Here is a 22,356-nt window from a genome sequence, read left to right as displayed (position 1 = left end):
TTAAATGGTATTTAACAAATAGTCAAATTTCTTTCTGCAATAGCTTTATGTACTCTTACACCTTCAATGTACTCCACCTCCAAAGTATTTTCCATTCAAGTATTGTAAACCTTATATGGCATGTAAATAATAAGGAATTAGTCTTGCAATTCAATTTAGAGATAAGATGACTAGCGTTTTACACAATGTATGAGCATTCAGAAAATGTCTACGTTTATTCAGACCGTGATAATACAATTGCTAATAACTTCATAATCTGCGAGGTACTTTTAAGTTGTATGAATCGAATTAGCAAAAATACTTTCTAACGTTTTTCAATTATATGGCATGTTATAGAAAAATAAATTTTTGAATATTTTGTACGTGTATTTTTTGCGTAGTTTAAGTATGATATTACTAACAACATATGGCAGTTAAGCAAAGAAGAATATTAAAAATGTTTTGAAAAATCTTCTCTCTATTAAAATAGTTTTAGTATGCTCTGTTTAACAAAGAACTTATTCTTGTTACAATTTAATTATTTTCTTGTGTGTAAGTTATACCTTAATGTATTTTTTTATTTTTATCTCCTTTGTGTGTTTACATTTAATCATTTCTCATAGCGTGCCAAAACATTTTAAAAACAAAATTAATGTTTTATCTGACCAGACATCGTGATTTACGCTTAGTGTAACATATGAATCATTTAATATGGATTTAGGATTAAAAAAATTCGTATGACGAAATTACTCTTTCTTTCATTGCCAAATTCTGATAACATGTTACGGTATTGGGAAACACTTCTGATTTAAAGTTATACAACAATCCGATGTTTAATTAATGAATGTTTAATTAATTAGCTATTTCTATATTCTGTTGTAATATTATATTTAATATTGAATCTGTTATAAAATAAACATTTTACCAACGTTCTGTACTGCTACTACTTTGAAGCTATTTATCACAACTTGTATGTGCCACTTTGAGCAGAAAATCGTGTAGAAATAATTATTATTTACAACGTCTACCTAAATGTATTATTCATAGGGATGATGAGAACCGGTTGCGCCGTATGCGATTGCTTTTTTCGCGCCCAAAAAACTGCACATGTGCGTGTTATAAATGATGTCTTATAACATTACCTGTGTTGTTCGAATGATTCACTGCGGCATCGCAAATCATAGTCGAACACTAGTCATCACGAAAAGCATTAAAGAGCCCTAGCCTAGTCAATTAAAAACTAATATAGACAATTTGACTCAAAGCGCTTTTTTTTACTAACGTCATGAGTACGACAACTAACGAAGTGACCACTAATGTAAATTACTATCTTGTAATTATATTTCAGTTTCACTGAGTTTTATGAACTATGTAAAGTAACAAAGAGATTGACGTTCCTAATTTTTGCACTTAACAGTTGTTCGTTATAAATTATAACTATTAAGTGACATGTCCAATAACTGGTCTCGAGTGAAATGAAAAGACATTTTCAATAAAGAAAATTAACAGTAAATATTATCTTATTCGTGTGGAAGTTTCAGAGACAAGTACAATTTCATTTTTTTCCTAATTGTTTTGATTTTTTTTTTTTAAATAACTAACCAATTTACAATAGTGACGTATTATTCTATTTGTTATTACGCAAATACCGTTTGTTTTTCTCGCATACGTTGTTTTATTTTTTGTAAAACAATTTAAAAAGATTTGTCGAAGGTTAAATCAAATGTTCATTTAAAATAGCCAGTTTTATTGTAATTGTAAGGACATTTTCCGACAAAATGCGACTGCGCTTGTTATTGTAATGAGTATCCACTGGATTATTTTTAAATTTGACCTGTTTGCTCGTTTGTTTTTAAAAAACATTATTGACTATTAATTCATGCGGTCTCATATGTAATTTCCTCATAATTCTCCTGCAGAGTAAGAAGTTTACCACTCTGTAGTTGGGTTACTATTTCGGTTAGTTTTTTCGTCGCCATTAATTTTGTTTGTTTACTCGTTTTTATCGTGAATTCAACGTGTCACAGTAATAATGACCGTAATGGGTTTAGTAACGTACTTCCAACATGATTTTCTAAACGGTGTGTAATGTATCATTGAGGTCTGAGGCTCTTTAAATAGATACACAAAAGGTTTGTTAATAATGCATATATTTATGTGGACGATGGAATCGCAATGATATTAAGTCTCAACGGGAGGTGCGAGAAACGAGTACAAGAAAAATAAAAAGAGGCTTTTATGTTGTGGTGTTCGCCGGCGGGAATGCGACCTGCAGTTTACTTGGCGGGGGGAAACGTTGTTAACCGCTTCCCCGCGCACTGCGCCCGCCTTTTGACCAGATACCAGCGGGTGCGCGCGCTCGCGTTCACGGGAACGGTGAACCTGAGCACCACCACGATGAATACGGCCGGTTGCAGTAGTACGATAGTATTGTCGGTGCGTCGTCTGTGTGCTGTTCGTGATGCGCGTTTCGAAAATATTCGATTAATTGGTTCGTGTTTTTTTGTTTTTATTGACAACGGCAACACTATGAATATTATTGTGCGTGCCAATCAAATTTCATAGGACACTACTAATAGCATGGAGAAGATTAGCACGACCTCTTTGGCGGGCGACGGTAGTCCCAGACGGCGAAGATCCACGTTTTACATACCGTTACAGGCGGCTACAAGACCCGTTTTAGCTGTTGCCAAGATCGTGGACCCACAGTTTCAACAGATGACCGCCAATGTCGGCAGACCGTTAAAGAAAACGCCTTCCATGTCAGTAGGTAGGGCGCTATCGGCCTCAGCTCTGGCCCTTATGCAAGCCGATCCGACACCCTCGTCACCTGCGTCGAGTCGACGAAGTTCTCCTTTGGCTTTTATCCGACGGCCGTCCTCTCGAAAATTGGCTCGTAGCTCGTCCACCATCATCACTGGCGGTCGGTGGTTGTCGTCCAAAGCGTCTGCTGCGGCAGCAACCGCTACGGCTCCATTGCGTATCAACTGCAGTGATAGCTCGTCTGCTGGAAGTAGCGATTTACCAGTGACTGGGGGCTGTGGTAGATCGCCTCCCATAATCGCTATCGATGGATCACCAGAAGAATATTGTAGACGAATAGCTAGACAGGAAGAAGACGAAGACGACGACGACGATGACAACGACGACAACCGTTCAGGTTAGTCCGGAAGTGGCCAGTGTGGCGTGGGTTTGTTGTTATTGTTATTGTTATGGAAATCAAAACCTTATGATAGCGCTCAGTAAAATATTACTGTCTGGGCGTGTAGACAGTGATAATATAACAATTATTTCTCTAAACGCATTCGCAACGAGGGCGGAAAGGGCGTCATTTTTCGGTTTCTATTGTTAAATGATTTACTTGAAATATTCATAACGCGCGTCCCCGTTGTATGTTAATGACCACTGTCGTCTAGACGTGGGCATTTAAATCATGATGACGGTCATACAACGTGCTGATGTTGGCTTCGGATGTCTGTTAGTCCGGAACATAAGTGGCGCATTAAAAATCAAAAAGTTGGTAGATCATCTTAAATCGTGTAAATGTTGAACAGTTCTTTACCGTTGCGATTTGCTACTTGTATTTATTTTCACAACAGTTATTTGCAGATACGGTTCAGTAGATATTACAATTTATCGTTTTTTTTAATTCTGTAATACTACCCAATTTTCAGCGTATCACATCAATAACAAATCAAAGCAACAAGTTTTTATAACTGTAATTGTAAGCCCATGGCCGGTCCATGTGACTGTGGGAGAAAAAATTAAAATCACGTGCCGCGGTATAACATCATAGAAAACGTAAATATTTAGTGTAAATAGTAAACCGCCGACTGTCTAGGTAAAGTAAGCAATGCAATCGAGCACAAGTTATTGTACACACGCACTAAGGTACTCGTTAACGTCCATCCTAAATTTAACGCAAACCGATTGTTATATTTTCCCGTGGAATTCCTTCAATATGACAGACCGGAAAAAACAAAGTCACGTGTATGCGGGTGATTCATTGTCCTCGGATGCTGCTTTGTCTTTGTCCGTAGCCAATTTTATAACTAAATGTTTCCGCTTATTAAATTATCGGTCAAGCCGTGGACCCTCGTGCAAGTCTCTGTTCTGCCCCGCGATGTACTCCAGCGCTCAGATTTGTATTGTCCGACTAGAGAGACTAAACCGCTGGGCCACAAAGTGTAACAGATAATCATTGCATTATGTGTAAAAATCGTGTGGTCCGTGTATGACACACCTGGCAAATATGTGTTCTCGTCTCTGCGAGTATTCAGTTGTTCATCGTACACCGTACGGTGGTCTCTGTACGTAGTCGTTTCGCTGCTAAGTACTAGGCGTGACAGACACATTCGATCATAACAATTAACACCATTTGTCTTGGTGCGTTTTGATTTAACACCGTTTGCCTTGCAAGGGTATAATCTGTGAAGGAAATTTTTCTTTTTTTTTAGCCACGTAAACATTAAGATTACGCCGGTATTGACTAGATCGTGTTCTGCCTCTCTGTGAAATAACAATATTGTTCTTATCTGTGTAACGACCTGCCTTAGATGCGTTTATGGTTATTTTCCGAGATTTCGTGACATTTCTAAGGCGTGTCGTTCCTAATAAATGTGTGTGTCAAGGGCGACCTTTTGTTTTAAGATGTTTATTGGATTGAGCAGTTGTTAACACATAACGTATGCGTGTTTATCGATCTGAACGTAATGCTCTTTGCATAATAACGCGTTTCCAACGAACGACACCAGCCTATTGTGAGCCTTTGTACGGAACGGATTATCATCGCTTAATGTTGTTTCGTATTGAACTGTACGCGAACATAGGACATATTAAATTTCAGCTTTAATCGGATATGGAAAACCGCGTAATAATCATCATACGGTAACGCTCTCGTAATCCACATAATATTTATGCGTCGTAGTTTACTCGACGGTCTTCTGTCGGATATTAAGTTCTCATTTGAAAAAAACAAGATTATAATTAACTTGTATAGGTCGGGATACAGTAAATGAAATAAAATTGTTTATTTTTACTGGAGAGTTTATCAGTGTGCACTTTGGTTACTCGATGACATTCAGTTATTTACTTTTTCTTATTATAGCCGCTTTCCGTAATAAAACTAAACAAGTTCGAGATAACCCGTCGAGGGTATTGCACTTATTTCCTTTAGAAACCTAAGTCAAGCCAATCATATTGATATGCAAATTCGCCTGTATAAGGTTAACACGTGTAGAAAAGTTTTCTTTACAAATTAATATTATATGTTTTAACACAAATCTGAACTATCTTATTTCTATATGGCACGCGTTTGTATAATCCCAAGTCCTATGAAACACCTCACAGACTTACTACCTTACAGAATCCATGAATGTTGTGTGCAATTTGAAAACGACACCTACTGAGATAATTCATAAAATTCTAAAGCCCTCCGAGGTGTGTAATCTACGGAAACCAATACAATTTTGATGAAAAAAAAAAGGAAATAACTAGTCGCCGAATTTTGAAAAAGATACCTTTAATATTGAATGGAGACTAAAGCCATTTCTATTTCTGTTGCAATTATCTCCAGAGTTACATTTGTGTCGTTAACGTTATGCAGTTACAATAACACATTTAGCCTTATATCGCGAGAAGCGGCCGTTAATATCGATACTTTATCTTAAATCGGCCCGAGATTTGACCTATCTACCCTAAACCTTCGTGTGTCATCGTTCTGACCGAGACAATTGTAACAAAGGGAAGTAGAGTCTAGCGTGTGCTCAGTCGTCGCTTCTTAGTTTACACACATGAACCTAAAGGTAAGACCATATTGCTGCAGCTGCCCCACGGTCTTTGGTGATGCTCAAAGACCACGCCTACGGTCTCCTCGTGTAAGTATACCTGTCTAATGCCTTATGCTGCACCTGGGCACCTATTCACTAGATTTTTTCTTTCTCCGTTTCCTTACCATCGTTCTGCTGCAGATCTTCTGAAATGTTGGGCTGCGTAGTGACTGTACTGCTCCGTAAAGCGTCGTTTTATGTGACCCGCGGAGTTGTACTTTATTGCTCGTTATTGTGATTATTTGTTTCAGCGTCGGCGGGCCTTGTTTCGTTTGACTATGGCGACGGCGGCAGTGCGTGCGCGCGTACCTATCTCCGCACGGTGTAGTACACAATCGCCCGCAGGTTTCAAAATTACACCTGTCCGTCGTGGCGACAATTTATTCCCCTCTTTGTTGCTATTATTATTTTGATTATCGTTACTAGTGCCAACCAAAAGTGACGTCACAAAGCGGTAACCGAGAGTTACATAACGCGTTATAAATTTGCGCAGTAAACAAACGCGTCGCTTTCCTCCAGAGCGGAGGGGAAATCGGCTATTTTCTACAAGAATCGATTACAATGTTTTTACGCCCGTTGGCTAAATAAAAAACGAAAAAAAAGTTACGTCTGCGGTTGATGCTGTTGCTGCTCTTAAACGTGACCTGAGCCGGTCATGCGTTTAGTAATGAGTTAAAAAACTCAGTGATCGCATTACATTTGTAACGCGACCATGTGATATACGAACAAATTGTAAGTCGTGACCGATTTCAGGCGGTGAAATTCGTTTTTGTTTTCGAGGGTAAAAAGAAGGCAGCGTCGAACGATTTATGATACACAACACTATTTGTACGCCGCCTTAGGTAATTAGTAGTGTCCCTGGCGCATTCCATCGGGTTGGATAGCTGTGAATGAGTTGACCTCGGATTACAGGAACACTGTAAATTTATCATTGTCAAAATGCAAATAGGCAATTACTAATTTTAATATGCGCCAAAGTTGGCGTGCAGTTTTCGTAATCTCGGGCAGAAATATTTTTCGGTTATCAATTAACGTTCGATAAGACCGGAGGGTGTTTAACACTATTGAACTAAGCTGCACGTTAAACAAGTAATATTTTTGTCTTGACGTAATAATACGACGACGTGTACATTTTCCCGGGGTGTGTTACAAACTCATAATAGGTGTACAATACTTTTGTGTTCGATTTCTTATTATTCTCCGCTGTCGCCTTCGTTTTCGTCGTGTTTTTTGTTTTCACAAAATATTGCATTAAAAATATACCACTCGTTTTTCATTCCACAAACACACATAACATTGTAACCGGTGCAAAAATTCAATAGAACGCGAGCCAGCCATTTTCAGTTACTCTTGTGTCAGTATTGTTGTTTCTTGTATTATTATAATAATAATAATAATAATAATAATAATGAGCCAGTTCGACAGCCCGTAAACAAAAGTCGTTTACGCAACACGGGAATTCAGGCCGACACACGGTATTTCATATGATTTTTGGTCGACTCCTGTTAAAACCCCTTTTTTTCTTTGAGTTTAGTCTCTGGCCGTCCAATTGCGACAGCTGCTGTAGTTTATTCGATACTATCTCTGCAGGCCCAAGAGCAGTTGGACTTGAGAGTTAGTTTACGGCGGTGGTCTAAAAGAGTCTCGCCGACACACCCGAGTGATAAACTATTACGTGTAGACATTTCTCCCCTTGTGACGTTGACTGAAGGTAAACACGATAACAGAAAAGGGTCACAGTATTACAAGTAATAAATCATCTCGGAGATTTTAGTCGTTTTTCAAGCGTTTTACGTTCTGAGTGTTCTCAAAAACACCAAATAAATGTTAGCCCTGAAAAACAATTTATTTCATACTTATTCTGCACCTCGTGTGGATTTATTTTCCAAATGTGTCATCCGTAAAGCCTTAAGAACCATCTTAAGAGTCTGTTTTATAATTACATCATCTGATACCAATGCCTCGCAGACAATGGGAACGACTCGACCCATGACGTCATGCCCACCGCTGCTGTCGTTGACGTTTTGTATTTGCCGGGGCTTCGTAATCGAGTTTCTCAGAATCATCCGGACGGTTTTTTAAACCAAGTGTCTGATTTAAGCTGAATCGCCTGGTAAAAAACTGATGACTAGCAATATTTGAATTTTGTTTATTCTTAATATCGTTGACGATTTGCGTTCTCCGTAATTATTATTGCTGAGCGAGCGTGCAAACGTCCGTTAAGTGTATTTCGTGCCCTTAGAAAGCTTAACGTTTATTGTCAAGTGTGTTGAATTATGAGACGATCAAAAACTTGTCTTGGGTGTTCAACAGATATTCAAAACAATAAGGCATTTTTTTTTTTTTAAATTCCTGTTTGCATGGAGTGTAATTGTCGAGACTGACAGCGCCTTTGGATGCGAGACAAATGAATCTTAGCCGGATAACGTCTGTTTCTATTTGCACTCCAGCCTCTAAACGGGTTTCAGTCCTATTTCCGACGTTTCGTTCCGCCGTCTTCCGCGTACCCACTACTTACTGTCACTACCGAGTCTTGTTCTTGTTATTAACTTTCCCGCATGTGTTTAATGAAAACGCTCAAACTAGTTTCGAAAACGACAGCCGTTTCTCCCCAGTTTGTCACCGCCGCGTATGTTGTTGTTCCCTTTTTCCTGTTTGAAATTTAATAACTACTGGCCCCGTCCGTTTACACACACGAGTCCGCCAAGTCGCGATGAGATTTCATTTGTCTCTACAGTCAAGTTCATTACTTTTTGATATTCTAGTAACAATCGACTGTACATCGTTTGCATTGTACCTGAAATGTCCGATACTGGTTTTCGTATAGAGTAACACATCTTGTGAAATGAGATTATGGTAGAGAACCGGTTTAGAGATACTTGAAAAAAGTATCAGACTTGAATCTATTGGTCTTCTCGCTTACACATTCACTGCTGCAGTTTTAACGTACCTAATGTGCACTACCTGCAAGAGCTTAATTTTATAACTTGAGATTGATGTTTTCGGGCAGTTTCCTGTTTACTACACGTGCACATTCTAAAAACTCGGGTTAATAATGCATTTAATTGTACTGCGTAAAAACCACTCGATTGTAATATTATAATGCGTACAAGTGTACGGTTTGGTGGTCGAGCACAATGAAGGGATCCCAGTTACCATGTTATCGACGTCAGCCATTTTTGTTTTATACTCAGGAAGTTCTTGTTCCTGTTCCGAAAGAATGACTATTCCCGGCCGACTCATCCTTGACATTCACAAACTCTGTTGTACATAATAAAATTGACTACCTTAGCAAATAAAAACAATTAACAAAAAAACACTATCCTGTGTTAAAAAAAATTCAAAACTCTATGATAAAAAATTAACAATATATAAAAAATGAACATTATTTATGGATCTATGAATAATGTTCATTTTTAATCTCCAACTACCGGACGAGAGTTTTCGTTAAACAAAAAACTTAATTATTGGAGAGAATGTGTACTAATAATGGATCTTTTTATTGGGCTAATGAGAATTAATTAATACTTTATCAATACTATTGTAGTCTCTAATCACGACAACATAACTGTAGATTTTCTGTGTACAACGACAAAGTATTTTACTGTAGTTGATATATATATATACGATTTTGTTTCATTAATGTGTGTGTGTGTGTGTGTATTTATCCTCTGCTGTATGAAGTAACTTTAACGAGCTGGCTCAGTTTCTTTGGTAACGCCCTAGTTCCGCGTGGTACAGTGTAAACAGCTGTAGTCTACACCTAGACGTTAATCAAACCGATTTTGTACCGTCCCTCGTTGGAAAATCAAACCGTTCTGGAGTTTGTATTGTTAAACGGACATGTGCCACTGCACGGTAGTTTTTCTTTCATAATACGAAGGATTAACGATCGAGTGTCAAGGTCCAGTTTTTTTTTTTTATACAGTAAAACTGCTTATGTTTACAAAACCGGTACGGATTGCGAAATATAACAAAGGGTTCCCCCTAATGCGGCCAATAAGTATAAACACGAATATAATTATTATTATACGGTTTGCTTTTTGTACTTCAGTCTATATTTTTGGCAAACCGATGATTTTCAATAGTCGCCCGTGGCTTAACGAAAGTGTTATCGCATTAGCTCAGACGTCCATTCTTAACGTCAAACGTGGCGTACATAATATTATGTAAATGCGGCTTATAGTTGTGAAGTACTACACTTAATCAATTTGTGCTTAACGTAGAAGATCACTTTTGCCGCCATAGAAATAACAACTATCGAATAAATTGATTTCGAACACTAGCATTAGGACTGGCCAATAGCAGTCGTACAATTGTCATCGAGCTAATGTTAATTAGAAATATTACAACTCCACCGGTGTCTTGGTAACACTTGATTCGACCAACGCACAGTTCAATGACGCCTCGACCGCTTGTTATTGTTATGATATCGAAATAATGTTATCTCCGTCGATTGTCCGAAATTCCTCCGGGTCCACCGACGCGACGCCACCGCAGTCCGGCCGTTTTTTTTTCCCATTGATTTGTCGCCCTTCATCGACTCCGACGACGGATATGTTACAATAGGCCAGACCGCGACGATAATTACTATTTCCTATTATTATTTTTACTATGTTGCCTACGCGACTTTGGTTACACACTATTCTGCGGTCTGCAACAATAATACAAAACCAACTCGTTGAACGTTTTTTATTATATACTTGCGGAGTCTTCTTGAGATAATACTCGGAGATGCGTTGTACACTTGCGGCGTTTGTTATACAACCCAAATTGCGGTGACTGACGACTGTTGTCAAAACGGACAACGCCTACTTTGTGCAGCCTATAGCGGGAGAAATCACTGCAGCGCGGCGTTATGCGTGATCAGGTGGTCTTTGAGAGTTTTTTACTTTTTAGCACATCATTCGCTTTCTATTATCGATAATAATGTTTCTTCGTTAGTCGCACATTCGGCTTTCGCCCGTCCGACGGTTCGCCCCTTCATCGATAAGTTTGCCGCGCGCTCATTATGTACATGTCATAATATTAATAATAACACAGTGGCGATTCTGACAAATAAATAAATGGCATGTTGTGTTTGTTACAGACACGTCGTACGAAAAAGCTTGTCGCAGAGGAAGTGCCCCTTCCACACCCGTGCTGGGCAACAATAACAGATCATTGGAACTAACGCCCTCGAGGATTGTGGTGAGTACTTTTAAAATTCATTTTTAACATCAGTCATCGTCGGCTAAAGGGTAATAAGTAAAAAATAATATTTTGTTTTTTACTGAAATATGTGTCTGCTGGGAATATCGTATGCTGAAATGTTTGCCATTAAAAAAAAAAAAAAAAACGACCTTAAAGTTTCCATACAAAAAACTAGCTGTTTATTGTTGTCGCATGCCCATAGTAGTCGAGTATTTTTTTTACTGATTTCTATGAACTCGCTAATACAATTCCACGTTTTAGTAAATATTTTAGCTACTTCCATAAACAATATGAATTATTATTTCTTTTGTTTAAACGGTTCGGGCCACACCAATATACAACAATAATAATAATATTATTACTGACCATTTGACTATTTTGAAATCGTGTTGCCGCCGCAGGCTTATAGGAAGTCGTGTGGTTTATGTAAACGGATGTACACCAATTGTCTCGGTTGGCGGAAGAGCAACCAGTAACACGAACCGATGTTTTATCACCACAATAAAAACAGTAATTGGTTAACGCACATAAACTATAAAATATACTTAAACAGACTGAATATTGTGTTGAGGATCTGTTTAAATGGAAATTGTCCGTATTAAGTATTGTTATATTATTGTTGAATCGATAGAAATAATATTTTTTCCTTGTTTTGTTCTTGAACGCCGTCTGCATGTATTAAAAGTATGGACTGTGTACGTGAACGGCCTGAATAATTTATAATTACTTTCTAAGAAGAGCCGTTAGAGCCGTTTTATATTTTATTTAAAACCTCCTGGCGATCATTGCTGCAAGTATAATTAATTGTGAAAATTCAATGTCACCACATCCATTCGTTTGACAATTCCACTAATGATCCCATAGAAACCTATACTAGTGTGTCCAGCACTAGATTTGTATCAGTATAACATGTTCCATGTGCACAAAAATCTTCGTTCGGTTATTTAGTTAAATCCGAAAAAAGCTTGTTATATGAAAAAAAAAAATAGTGTTAATATCGTGTTGAGTTTTTTGGACCTGAACACTTCAACAAAATAGATTAATGACAATAATTTTTTAAATTAAAATTTCAAAACGAGGCGTATTTTTTTAAGTTTCATTATCGATTCTGTTGGTATAAAACAACTAAAATGTCGCGATGATTAAATGTTTTAATGACATCGGGCATGGTTGACAGTTTGATAATTACCATTGTTGGAATCGTTAAAACATAAGGAATTATATAAAAAATTGCATCTGTATATTGCAACCGTATATAATAAAGCACAATACTTTTCTGATAAGACAAAAAATACAAATTCTAGATGTTTTTCAATGAAATTATCTGGAATCGTTAAATTTTCAATGTGTTCGATTTTATTGATTGGTTTTTAAAGGATTTAATTTTTGAAAAACTATTGTAATGCATTGAAATATTTATTTTTAATTCATATTATCTAGTGGATTATGATTTTATAAATTAAATAATCGAAAATCAAATTGATTGTTTTATTATGACTCATATTTGATATTCTATAAACTTTTTACTAAATGTAAATTGATTTATGAACCACCTAGTTATTGAATTGTTAGTGGTTTTTTGTGAATTCATTAGACTAATTATGTGACGTGGAATATTATTTTATCGATCTATTCAAATACAATTCCCGTGACGCCTAATAGATGGGTCAATCGATAAACACAGTTAAAGTCATCCAAAAAAACAAACACTGCAAATTAGTTTCCAAGTAGAAATTATATATTTGTTCAAAGTAAATAACGAGAAACTCGTATTGATAAACTTTCACAATTCATGGCATTTAAAATTTAAACAAATTTAATATCTTAAACTAAATGTATATTATAATCTAACACAGTTTTTTTTTTCATCCTTTTTAATATATTTTATTTATTTAAGTGATTTCAATTACTGGCGTATGAACTTTATTTTAGTCGTGATTTATCATAGATTATTTATTAATTTATATATTTTTTTCTAGAATTTCTTCTCCAAACGTTCATTTCGAGCAAACCCGTTAAAGAGGACCAAGAGCGTGACCAAGTTAGAAAGGAAAAAAGCTCTAGAAAACGAAGGGTTTGTACCAATATCAAAAAAAAAAAAAACCTATTAATATCAAACAATTTTTTCTTTTTAGAAATGCTAGTCCCATTGGTCCGCGATTGAGAACTTCTCGTTCACACGAATCTTTGTTGTCAAGTCAATCACAGAGTATCATGCAATCATTAGACCTAAGTAACGGCAGCTGTGTCGAAATAAAACCGTTGCATCCGTCGGTTTTGGGCAGAGAGAACTGTTTCCAAGTTACTTTGCCGGCCGGAAACACTCGGTACTTTTCATGTCGAACTGCTGAAGAACGTGACAAATGGGTGTACAGGTCAGTTGTTTACATGTATATTAATTACTAAGATTGTATGAAAGAAAGAAAGTTCTTAAAAGAATAAATCAAATACATTAATTACGTTTTACAAAAGTTTATATATATTATTTGCATTTTTAACAGTTTGAGGAAGTCAGTACAACCTGATCAAGAACACATTCGCCGTACAGAAAATTCCCTTAAAATTTGGATATTAGAAGCCAAAGGATTAGTAAATAAGAAGAAATACTTCTGCGAACTGTGCTTGGATAAAACCCTATTTGCACGGACTTCGTCTAAACAAAAATCTGAGTTGTGCTTTTGGGGAGAACATTTCGACTTTAGTAGTTTGCCTCAAGTGAATGTAATAAACATACATTTATATAGAGAAGGAGAAAGAAAAAAAAAGAAAGACAAGAGTTTCTTAGTTGGTACGTTTTAAAATATTTTTAATTAAATACGTTTAAGTTTTTGAATGTATCACATGTAACCTTTTTCCTTCTAATTTTTTAGGTACCGTCAGTATACCAGTTCATGATGTTACTTCGAGATTTCTTACTGAAAAATGGTATCCGGTGGTAACTGAAAAAAACTTAAAGGATCCACCATCTTTAAGAGTAAAATGCCGATTTCAAAGTGTTGATATCTTACCTGTTCAAATTTATCAAGAATTCTTACAGGTATTTTTTTTTTTTAGTAAACAAATGTTTTATTAAGTTATAATTTTATTTTAAGAAAATATTTTGTTTTAATTTATTAGTATTTGTGTACTGATTATAAAACAATCTGTGAAATTTTGGAACCTGTTGTTGGAGTCAAGGCTAAAGAAGATATTGCAACTGCTTTGGTTCATGTTATGCAAAAACAAAATTTAGCTAAAGATTTTTTATCTGACATAGTAATGATGGATATTGAAAAAGTTGAAGATGATCGATTAACATTCAGAGGAAATTCATTAGCTACTAAAGCTATGGAAGCATATTTAAAACTAACTGGAGAGAAATATTTGCATGAAACTCTTGGAGAACTTGTGTCTAATGTATTACAAGCGGGTTTTGATTGTGAAGTTGATCCTTTAAAAGCTGGTAGTTCATCAAACTTAGTTAAGCAGCAAGCAAATTTAAGACACGCTGTTGAAACTACATGGAATAGAATATTATCCTCACACACTTCATTTCCATTGTAAGTATTAAATATATATATATAATCAGGAATGTATATATGAAGAGCTCTATGATAATTAATCACCCTAAAATATAAGCAACTGGCAAATTTTTGACAGAAAATGTTACTTTTAGAATGATTTTAAGCAAAAATAATAGAATGTATTTTTAAAAAAAATTATGAAAAAAATTCTAAATACAAGCCTGACATAAAACATACTAATACTTTTATAACAGATTAAAAATCATTTTTTTATCGTTTAGTGAACTTCGTGAATGCTTCACAAGGTTCAGGGAACGTATGAATCAAACTGGACGTCACGACATAAGTGATAATTTGATATCAGCTTGTATATTCTTAAGGTTCTTGTGTCCAGCCATTCTGTCACCTAGTTTATTTAATATTACTCATGGTATTTATTTAATTTAATACTAAATATTTCTATCTAACAAAAAGTATCAAGCTAATATTTTAATTTTTATTTTAGAATACCCTAATGAAAAGGCAGCAAGAAATTTAACTCTTGTTGCAAAGACTTTGCAAACATTAGCTAATTTTACGAGATTTCAAGGAAAGGAGAACTTTATGGAATTTATGAATGATTTTTTAGAACGTGAAGCTGCTTCAATGAAATCCTTCTTGAAAATAATTTCTGTAAAAATATTTGTAAAATATTGTTATTTTATTAAATCACTTAAGTATATTTTATATTTTTATTTTTTTAGAGTCCTATACCAAATGGTTACTCTACACCGCAAGATCATTCAACAGAATTTGATGGACATATTGATCTTGGTAAACAGCTCAGTATACTTCATACATTACTCCTTGAGTGTGTTGAAAAAATTTCTCCTGTACGTTTGCAAGAGGTAGATAGGCTGCATAAAATACTGGAAAGAGTGCAAATAGCTTTAGCTCAGCCACCTAGTGGAAGAACACCTTTAAATTGTATTGAAAATCAACCATTAGAACAAAATAATACCTATCAACCAGTAGTTCATCAAAATATATTCAGGTATACATATTATACTAGAATTTTTCTTTTTGAAATTACAATAGTAAAAAAAATTTTTTTGATAAAGGTATAATGATCCAACTTCTAAAGATCATCAAAAATTATACGGTTCAACACAAGGAACTTCTTTAAATAGCACTAATAATTTAGTGGGTAGTTCAACTCTATTATGTGAAAAACGCTCATTGACTAATACCCCGCGAGCTTCAACATTACCTCGTAATGCATTCTTTTCGTCAAATCCAAGCTCTCCAAATTTACAGTTATGTCCTAAAATGAAGTATGATGAGCCTTTAACAAATTATAATGGTTATTCATCACATCATCAAAATAATGGTCATAATTCAGATGTTGAAATGGATCAGCAACAAAAAGGAAGCCAAATGTCAATTTCTACTCTGTCAAATGTGGCATCATCAGGGTATCAAAGTTTTGCTGCATATAGTCAGAGTTCAAGTCCAGTTGATTTGACCAACAACAATAAACCACCAGTAGCTAATAGTAATCCCGCCCTACCTCCTTTAGCATTTGTTAACCCAGTTTATCAACACCACCATCATCATCATCATCACCACCATCATCAGAGAAAACAAAGACCTCGATCATGTAGTTCATCAGATGATGAAAACATACCAACTACTGATAAAATCTCCCAAGTTGCTCCAAGATTTTTGCCACCTTATCGTGCCCCAAGAACCAATCCTCAATGTAATGGTGGTACAGCTAGGTCTATGGCCTGGAAATGGTCTCCTAATAAAGTTAACGGTATTAATACCAACTTGAAATGTGTACCTGGTAAGTAATATCAAATTTATGAATTTTCATAATTTCATGCCAAATTATGATATTTTAAAAATTAATTTAACTTAATTAATAAGTTAATAATTAATACTTGCAATTTAGATGCTAAAATAGTAAGTCCAATTGAAAAGCCACTTAGAAGACGTGTTTCTTTAGATTCCAGTCGTGGAATGTCAGAAGATTCTTCTGAAGATGATGATACAAGAAACCAAAATATTACAAATAATTTAAAAACAAATCGAACTGTTGATAAATTAAATGTAACTAAAATAATATAATATTTTTTATTTATTAGTATTTTTCTTCTAGTGAAAAATGTTTCTATTTATTTAGTACCAGAAAGAAATTGAACGGCTGCAGACCAATATACAGATACTTAAATTAAAGTTAGAGCAAGCAAATAGTCAACTACAATCTGAACCAAACTCGCCAGAAATAATTGATAATGAACCGGATAATATGAAAAATATAATTGCAAGGTTAGTATTAATTTTTATTAATATAATTATTATATTAAAATATCAAACTACAATATTACATAATTATTTCTTTTAGATTAATGTCTGTAGAAGATGAACTTAGACGAGAACAGCGTAAAATATCTGATACTTTAACACATAAACAACGAGTTATTGAGGCACAAGAACATCAAATTGCTGCATTGGATGCAGCCAACAACAGGTTATTAAATGCTTTAAGTCATTTAAAAGAACAATATCAGGTTAACAACAAAACCAATAGTCCAAGTCCAAGTATTAACCATCGACTTCTTGCTGATTTAGGCGAGTTAAAGAGTTCATCATGTTAAAAATGTTCATTTATAAAATGAATATTAACAATTCATTCCATAATAAGGAATAGTGAATCTGTTGGTGTTGTATTTAATTATATTAATTGACTACAAACAATATTTTGAAATGGTTTTTTCATCTAAAATTACCAATATAAATCATAATTTAATATTATCAAGTATTATTAAATATAAAGTGTTTTTAAATATTTTTAATTGTAAATAAAAGTTCATAAAACAACAGATTATTTTTTCAATTAAGGTTTAAATGATTCGAATTTATCTGTCTAATTTAATATATAATGAATATATTTTTCCTTATAACTGAATTTTTTTCAGAGTGTATTATAAGTGAATAATAAATATTAAGTTAGCTTCTTAATGTTCCTTATACAGTTTTAAATTATTTGTTATTAAGGCTTATGTATTATTAATAACCCAACCTGTAACAAAACATGTAGTGTATTATTTTTATTGTAAGAATAAGTGTAATAGTGACATTGCTTATTTTTATTTTATTTATTATTTTTTGTACTTCTGTTAGATTTATGTTGTTGAATTGTTTATTTTTTATTTATTTTTCATATTGATTGGGTGTATACATTTAAGAAAAAATGAAAAAATTTTTTATTTTAAATTTTTTGAGTGTTTTTATTTTTATTTACGTATAACAAGTTTTGTACCAAAGATTAGGTTGACAAATCATTGTATTAATTCTTTAAGGACTGATGAATTAAACATATATATATCAGAAACAATGAATCTGTGTAATTTATTTAAAATTATCATGAAAAATGAATAGCTAAGTTATGTTTTTATTTTACTAATTTCTTATATTTAGAGAAATAATGATTAATATTAATATTTATTAATAAATATGATTAATATTCATTAATAATAAAACTTAAAATCACTATCTTTAGAAATTATTAATTGTATTTAATTGAGAAAGATGAGATATTGCTGCAATTGTAAATTATAAACATTTTATTGATTTTAATTACTCAAGTGACAGAACAAGACAAAGTATTTGGAAAATAGAGACAGTATTTTGGATTATTACTTAATTGTGAAAACTCAGTCGAAACATTAGCATGGATGCCGACGGAACCTAATGATACTGACTGTCTGGCCCAAGTAAAGAGTAAATATTACAACAACTTAACATTTTAAAAAACTATAAAATTTCTGAGAAGGTCGGAATCCTAGGAGAAGTACTAAAAAATCTGGATGAGGGATCAATGAATAAAATACATAGCATTATAGAGTATTTGACATGAAGACAGACTTCCGAAGGACTGGAATACTGCATTAATTTGTCCTATTCACAAAAGAAAAAATGATCCAAAATAATTTAGTAATTATAATAGTGTAGCATTACAAGATACCTAAAAAATTCCTAGCATATTGTATACTCGACAGAGTAAGGTCCATAGTAGAAACTTTACTAGGAGACTATCAGGAAGAATCTACAACGGATCAGATTTTGGTGATAAGACAAATCCTCCAAAAAATGTAAGAATATAATAAGGATGTATACATATTATTTGTAGACTTTAAAAAGCTTATGATTCTATACATAGAAAAAGCCTAATGAATATACTCGAAGAATTTAGAAACCCAAGTAAAATTACAGCCATATCCATTAATATCCTTTTTTTTTGGAAGTAATAACTTTGAGAATTTGTTTTGCTCTTGTTGGTATTGCTGTGATTTTTTGTCATATCAGCATTAGCTACAGAACGCTGACTTGAGCTAACTACAAAAGTCAGTTCATAATCAGATGTTGATTCTCGTGGCTTTTTTGTTATTTTTCTTTTTTTCGGTCAATTATTTCTTTTTTGGTTGGTCGTCCTAATTTTAGTGTATTTAAAGTGAGTAATTGAAGATTCAGCAAACTTTCATTTTGTAGTTTTTATTTTTATTTAAAGTCCTTATTTTTAAATCATAAAAAATGAAAGTCGTTATGAGAATTGCACCAAATGCTAACGAGATGGAATTCTTAGACCATAATGTGTTTTTTTTCACTTTTTCTTAGCTCTAAACGAACTGATTTATTTCAACAATACGTCATAAGATCACAAATCGTATCTAGTCAAAGACATTACCCTCAAAAATTGAAAAAATTTTCCTCGTTCTCTGTAAATGGGGGAAATCTCCAAAAAAATTACAAATTTAAAAATTGTTAATTTTTGAAATTTTTTTTACTTAAAACTGTCATAACTTTTTTAAAAAAGACCAAATCAATATAATTTTTTTTATAGATACTTGATGTCTTTACCTATTATTTGGTATATTTTTATTATAAATCTGACCCTTTACCTGTCCACAAGGGGGATTTAAAATAACAACTATTTCATAGAATATTAACATTTTCAATTTAACTTATGAAAGTGTTCCGTAAACTCTGACATCTTTATATATACTTTAAATTAAAGCTAATGTAATATACTCTATTATGCAAAAAAAAAAAATGTAGAGCCTTATTTTGTCTTCACGATAATAATGGCTACCATATGCTATTTTTGTGTTAAAATTCTCGATTTTATATATTACATTTATAACTTTATAATGCTATAACTTTTTGAAAAATATATGGATCAATACATTTTTTTTAAATAAAACCATTTCCCTTTTTATATTTATATATTATAAATATATAATTATTTATATATACAGGGTGTAAATCTTTCGAACCATAGTAATATATGAGCGAGTATCCTGGTGAAATGTAAAATAGGACTTCGTTTTTTATTTCTTCAAAATTGAAAGAATTTTGGTATAACCCCCCCGAATTTCTCTAAAATTAAAAATAAATCTTACCGCAATATTTCCCGCAAAATTCTCATAAAAATTGAGTGGTCACTCGATTTTTTGTAACTTTTGCGCCCTCCCCTGAACTTTGGGTTCAAAGTTAGAAAAAAATTTCACCTTAGTGTGACTCATCAATTTGTATTGAAATTTTACTGGGAGTCATATGATGTCGTTTATTTTTAGTTTAAACGATTAAATAATAAGAAAAACCCACAAATAATGTGATATTATTTTAATTTCACGAGTTAATTTCTTCTTTTATTATTTATTCAAATCGATTATAATTGTTATAAAATTATACATTTTTTTCTTTTTAGGTCGGGAAAATAAAACAATCACAATATTGAAATGAATATTTTAAATTTTATTATAATAGGATAACTAAAAATAATTATTTTGATGTAATCGGCACATTACTCTTTCCCGAAATTAATCAATAATGAGAATATGGTACATCACTGTACCATATTATAAGTTTTATTATTATAAGTCATCTAATATTATTTGCAACTTAATTAGTGACTTAATAGTGAACAAAATTTTTCGAACATTTAAATAAATATTAACGAGCTCATAATATCACATTATTTGTGGGTTTTTCTTGTTATTTAATTGTTTAAACTAAAAATAAACTACATCACACGACTCCCAGTAAAATTTCAATACAAATTGATGGGTTTTACTAAGGTGAAATTTTTTTCCAACTTTGAACCCAAAGTTCAGGGAAGGGCGCAAAAGTTACAAAAAATCGAGTGACCACTCAATTTGTATGAGAATTTTGCGGGAAATATTGCGGTAAGATTTATTTTTAATTTTAGAGAAATTCGGGGGGGTTATACCAAAATTCTTTCAATTTTGGAAAAAAAAAACGAAGTCCTACTTTACATTTCACCAGGATACTCGCTCATATATTACTATGGTTCGAAAGATTTACACCCTGTATATATTTATTCATATATTACACTTGTAAACATAAAACTTGTAATCAGGATATAAATGAGAAAATAGGAGATCATGTAGTTTTTGGAATAATCCACCAATTTTTTAATAAATTAATCACAATAATTATTTATTTATTATAAATTTTATGTATTAAAATTATTAATAAACAAAAATGTATAAAATATTAAACTTTTAATATATTCAATTAATTTTAAATAAATACTTTTATGGCTATAATAATTAATAATGCTAATAAAATGATTATAACAAATATTCAACGACTCATAAAATTCTAATGCTATATTTATGCAACTTTTTAATCTAAAAAGCTTTTTAACAGTTTATTTTTATTGCAATAAAATGATTTCTATATCATATATTTTTAAAGCAGTCACGTAGATATGGGTGGGCCTGGCCCCCATTAGATTTAATGTGACCCAAGCCTGCCCCCCCCCAAATATAAAATTCAATTATTTTTATGAATTATCAAAAACGTGCTAGGCCTTATATACATTGAAATTATAATTAATTTGTGATTACTATTGGGTAATACAGTTATTATTATGGCTGTAATTTCATTTTTATATTCATAAAAAATGTTATTTGAAAAAGATAACGTTCTAGACGTAATAATGATAATAATAATGATGTTCACATATGCTACTATCCATTTTTTATAATACTGTAATAATTAGTATTCTTTATACGAAAATAATCTGTTTTTAACCAACCAATGGTAAAATTTTGAACTTGTAAGATTAGTATATAGTCTAAGGAGAAGTGGAGGGAGTCCCCTGACAAGCTTTTCATAAGAAACAAATTATGGAAAATAATACAAGGGCCCAAAAATGTTGGCCCCTTCAATAAACATTTTCTGGCTACGTGCCTGTATTAAAGTTATATTTAAAAAAATTAAAAAATTCTTTACTTTTTAAAAGCTAGAAGAATTAAATTATTGGTTAATATTTTATCAAAATCCAATGCGTATAAATTTTATATATAAAATCTGTTGTATAAAAACTTGATGGCATGAAAATTAATTTAATTAATTAATTAAATTAAATTAATAATACAAGTCGGTCTTCATATTTTAATATTTCAAAATCAAGAGTTTGTGTCCATCTTTGAAAAAGTCAAATAATTTTATGTAAGAGTTCATATACTACTTAATACGATGTACTGTATTGATTTTTAATGCGTGCTTGCATATACGAATTTAAAATCTTAGTAATTTTAAAATAGATTCAAATATTAAGATGTAGAGCTTATTTTTGAAATTATATCACATTTGTATAAATTAACCAAATATATAATATTTATATATAAAGTATATTATAATATAACTCAAAATGTATTTTAACATATTAAGACGTCTTCACTTAAAATTAACAGAATAAAAAAAACGGTAGCACAGTGGGGTCGAGGCACAGTGTGGACGAGGCATAGATGGGACAAGTATAGATGATATCTGAC

At 32.8% G+C, this 22,356-nt stretch overlaps 1 protein-coding gene across 6 annotated transcripts in view; it reads left to right on the top strand.

Annotated features, from left to right (window-relative positions):
* The window catches only part of LOC126896214 (ras GTPase-activating protein raskol-like), a 74,633-nt gene extending 56,748 nt beyond the window's left edge, over positions 1–17,885 (top strand). For 5 of the 6 annotated variants that reach the window (XM_050668800.1, XM_050668801.1, XM_050668797.1 and 2 more), the window contains 13 exons: positions 10,897–10,997; positions 12,980–13,074; positions 13,136–13,375; positions 13,502–13,788; positions 13,871–14,037; positions 14,118–14,539; positions 14,785–14,933; positions 15,009–15,175; positions 15,247–15,536; positions 15,604–16,331; positions 16,440–16,597; positions 16,671–16,816; positions 16,893–17,885. In XM_050668800.1, the coding sequence (XP_050524757.1) occupies positions 10,897–10,997; positions 12,980–13,074; positions 13,136–13,375; positions 13,502–13,788; positions 13,871–14,037; positions 14,118–14,539; positions 14,785–14,933; positions 15,009–15,175; positions 15,247–15,536; positions 15,604–16,331; positions 16,440–16,597; positions 16,671–16,816; positions 16,893–17,145 (3,203 nt within the window). In that variant the 3' untranslated portion in view covers positions 17,146–17,885. Of the gene's footprint in view, positions 1–2,393; positions 3,140–10,896; positions 10,998–12,979; positions 13,075–13,135; positions 13,376–13,501; positions 13,789–13,870; positions 14,038–14,117; positions 14,540–14,784; positions 14,934–15,008; positions 15,176–15,246; positions 15,537–15,603; positions 16,332–16,439; positions 16,598–16,670; positions 16,817–16,892 lie in introns of those variants that run through there. The other variant, XM_050668798.1, reaches the window with a different exon arrangement.
* The last annotated feature ends 4,471 nt before the right edge of the window (positions 17,886–22,356 follow it).

This window comes from Daktulosphaira vitifoliae, unplaced genomic scaffold (genome assembly GCF_025091365.1).
Source record: "Daktulosphaira vitifoliae isolate Bord-2020 unplaced genomic scaffold, ASM2509136v1 Scaffold_1, whole genome shotgun sequence".
Classification (NCBI taxonomy): Eukaryota; Metazoa; Arthropoda; class Insecta; order Hemiptera; family Phylloxeridae; genus Daktulosphaira; species Daktulosphaira vitifoliae.
This window is presented reverse-complemented; position numbering and strand designations above follow the sequence as displayed.